Source organism: Monodelphis domestica, chromosome 1 (genome assembly GCF_027887165.1).
Source record: "Monodelphis domestica isolate mMonDom1 chromosome 1, mMonDom1.pri, whole genome shotgun sequence".
Classification (NCBI taxonomy): Eukaryota; Metazoa; Chordata; class Mammalia; order Didelphimorphia; family Didelphidae; genus Monodelphis; species Monodelphis domestica.
In genome coordinates this window covers 332725152-332728200 of record NC_077227.1, presented here as the reverse complement: position 1 = coordinate 332728200, position 3049 = coordinate 332725152, and the positions used below count along the sequence as shown (strand labels likewise).

Below are 3049 nucleotides of genomic sequence, written 5' to 3'. Positions count from 1 at the left end.
TGGGCATTCCAAGTCAGATAAAAACTGACAATGGTACTGCATACACCAGCAAAAGGTTTGCAGAATTTTGCAAACTGTGGAATATAAACCACAAAACTGGAATTCCAGGTAACTCCACTGGTCAAGCAATAGTGGAGAGAGCTAACAGGACTCTCAAGAACCAGATACAAAAACAAAAAGGAGAGTACCTGACAATTTATGAAGGTGACATCTCTAAACCCAAACCTATTATTCCTAACAAATTGTTAAGGATGGTACTTTTAACTCTCAATCATTTCTCCATCCCAGAAGGGCTGAATGCTACACCTATGCAGACGCATTTTGAGTGTCATGATACAATGGACACGGCGCAGCAGCCCTGGGTTTTTTGGAGATTGCCAGGAGACAAAGATTACAGAGGTCCGAACAGACTAATAACGATGGGTCGAGGATATGCTTGTGTTTCCACAGATGATGGAGAGATCTGGACTCCCAGTAAGCATCTCAAACCATGGAAGGGACCACTTCCAGATGCAAGGGGAGCAGAGGAACAGGCTCACCAGTCTAGCACCGCACCGGCTGCCCGAGACCAGGACGAGAAGCAGACGAGCATCGCTGCTGTCTCCAGTCAGCTACCTGATGGTCAAGCGCAGGGCACCGGGATCGAAGGCAACACTGGTGAATGCACACACTCTGAACACTGACATTACATTTACTCTGATGGCATTCACTATTTTGACTTTGCTGAACATCTGTCATGCTGAAGTCTACTGGTCCATCGTGCCCAAACCTCCTATTTTGAGAATGTTAACTTGGAGGGACAAGCCCCCTCTGGTATATGTTAACAACACGGACTGGCTACCACACCCTATTCTAGCCAAACGTGTTCCTCTAGAGTCTGAAGGAGCTCTGTACAATTATTCAGGATCTACTGTGTATCCTCCATTTTGTATGTCTTTTAGAAATTCGTTTATTGGTAATTCTTTCTGTGTACCACGCAGACATCAAGCGTGGATTGTCAAAAATGCCACTGACAACAGTTATGTAGGGGTTGGCATGGGTGTGATAGGAATGGGAGATGAGTTAGCACGTAAGACGTTCCAACCTAAACACCCTGCTAACAAGTACCTATGTCCAAATCAGATAGGTACGGTACAAAAGGAGTTGCCATGGACAGATTGCTCTGTCCGAGTTCCCAGAAAGGTTAAGATGCCGGCAACCACAGACTTTAACATCTACAATTGGGCACCCAGGTTACGTTGTGGTCGCTCTGAACAACTGACGCGATTAGGCAAATACACTGACTATGAGAAATGGCACATGCCATGTCAGAATTTTCAGAAAATTGAGGACTTACTAGAAGTGGACATGGCTGGTTCTAGACTTGCTATTGAAGCAGGTCCCATACAGAACACTCAGCGGAAGATAGCGGCTGCCACGCAGCCAATATACACGTTTAAGGTCAAGGTGACAAACTCAGGACTTGATCTTGAGTATGACAGTCACATCAATGTCACAGCATGTGTTTTTGCTCCTTATGTAATGCTAGTAGGTAACAACCTTCGAATTTTTAAAAATGACCAAGGTCTATATGAGATCAACTGCACAAAATGTCGACTACATCAATGCCTTAGTCCTAAAAACCAAGATTCATATGTTGCTATCATGTATCATCCACCTTTAATGTGGGTACCTGTCGACTTGACAGAGACGTGGGCATCTGCGCCTACTGTGCACATTGTTCAAAAGGCATTTAACATGGTTATACATAGGTCCAAGAGAATGGTCTTGGAGATTATAGGAGCCGTAGTCTCAGTAATTGCCATGATCACATCACTAACCACGGCAACATTGGCATTAACTTCCTCTATCCAGAACCATGAGTTCATACAGGAAGTGGTGTCTAACTCTTCCAAATTATGGCACACTCAGCAGAGTATTGACTTAGCTTACAGAGATGAGCTGGACAGTTTAAAAGATGCTGTGTTTTGGTTAGGTAAAGAGGTTGAAGCTTTACACACAAGGATTACTTATCCCTGTCATTACAATCAAACGGGTTATTGTATTACTCCGTTGCCATATGATAATGTGTCATATGAATGGCAACTGGTCGTTCAGCACATCAAGGGTGCTTGGGGAAGCCATAACAGCACTTTGGACATTATTAAATTGCAACAGCAGATCAACAAAATAGACCAAATTGTATATGAGAATGAAGCTGCAAACATAGCTGCAAATTGGGAAGCAACTTTATCTTCCCTAGATCCCCAAAATTGGTTTGGTAGAGCTAACTTAACCAGCATTGGTACTATCATTTTATTCATATTATTGGCTATGGGTTTGATTATACTTTGCAGCAGAAGCTGTAAAAACAGAGCCTACATTCAAGGCATACTGCCAGAATTGGCACGGTCTTATCACACTAGGCAATTGGTGCCTGAAAATGTTGAATTGAACACGACCGTTCCATGAAAGACCAGAGTATCATGATATTTTACATTCCAATCTTTGCTATATACTGAGAAGATGAAGGCATGTTTGCTATGTCACATGTCTGTCCCTCCTGAATTGTTCAGAGAGGATGTTTTTTTTTTTCTTTAAAGGGATCTCTCCCACCACACAATCAAAAAGAAAAGGGAGAGGAATCTTATACAGATCAGTATTTCTAAGAAATCTTACAGAGATCAGTATTTTGCTATAAGATCAGTATTTATATTTTAGAGGACACTTTTTAAAGTCACTTTTGATTGATCAACCTTGAATTTTTCTTTTACACTATTAAGGCCAGAACTTTGAGTATAAAGAAGGTACTGTTAATGCTCTGATCCAAATTATGAAGGTGCCAAGATTTCTAGAATTACAGTCACCTTACGGTCAGTAAACATGAGAACATGACAGAAATTGTTAATTTTCAGTTGACCATTCTGGAGAGTGATGTCTGATTGCATGCAACGGGAATCATAATGAATCTTTCATTATGGACCAGACAGCCTAAGCCACGGTGATGCATTTTCCATGTGAAATGGATGCTTGAGGTTGGGGAATGCAGAGACATGGTGCACTGACGCCC

At 42.1% G+C, this 3049-nt stretch overlaps 1 protein-coding gene across 1 annotated transcript; it reads left to right on the top strand.

Moving 5' to 3' along the window:
- Positions 1-699: 699 nt before the first annotated feature.
- On the top strand, positions 700-2451 carry LOC130453580 (endogenous retrovirus group K member 6 Env polyprotein-like). The gene has a single exon (XM_056816431.1). The coding sequence runs from the start codon at positions 700-702 to the stop codon at positions 2449-2451; it is 1752 nt and encodes a 583-aa protein (XP_056672409.1).
- Positions 2452-3049: the final 598 nt, after the last annotated feature.

Bases quoted from the DNA above. Each gene is read 5' to 3' on its own strand.
- LOC130453580 (XM_056816431.1), top strand. From the start codon at position 700: ATGGCATTCACTATTTTGACTTTGCTGAACATCTGTCATGCTGAAGTC.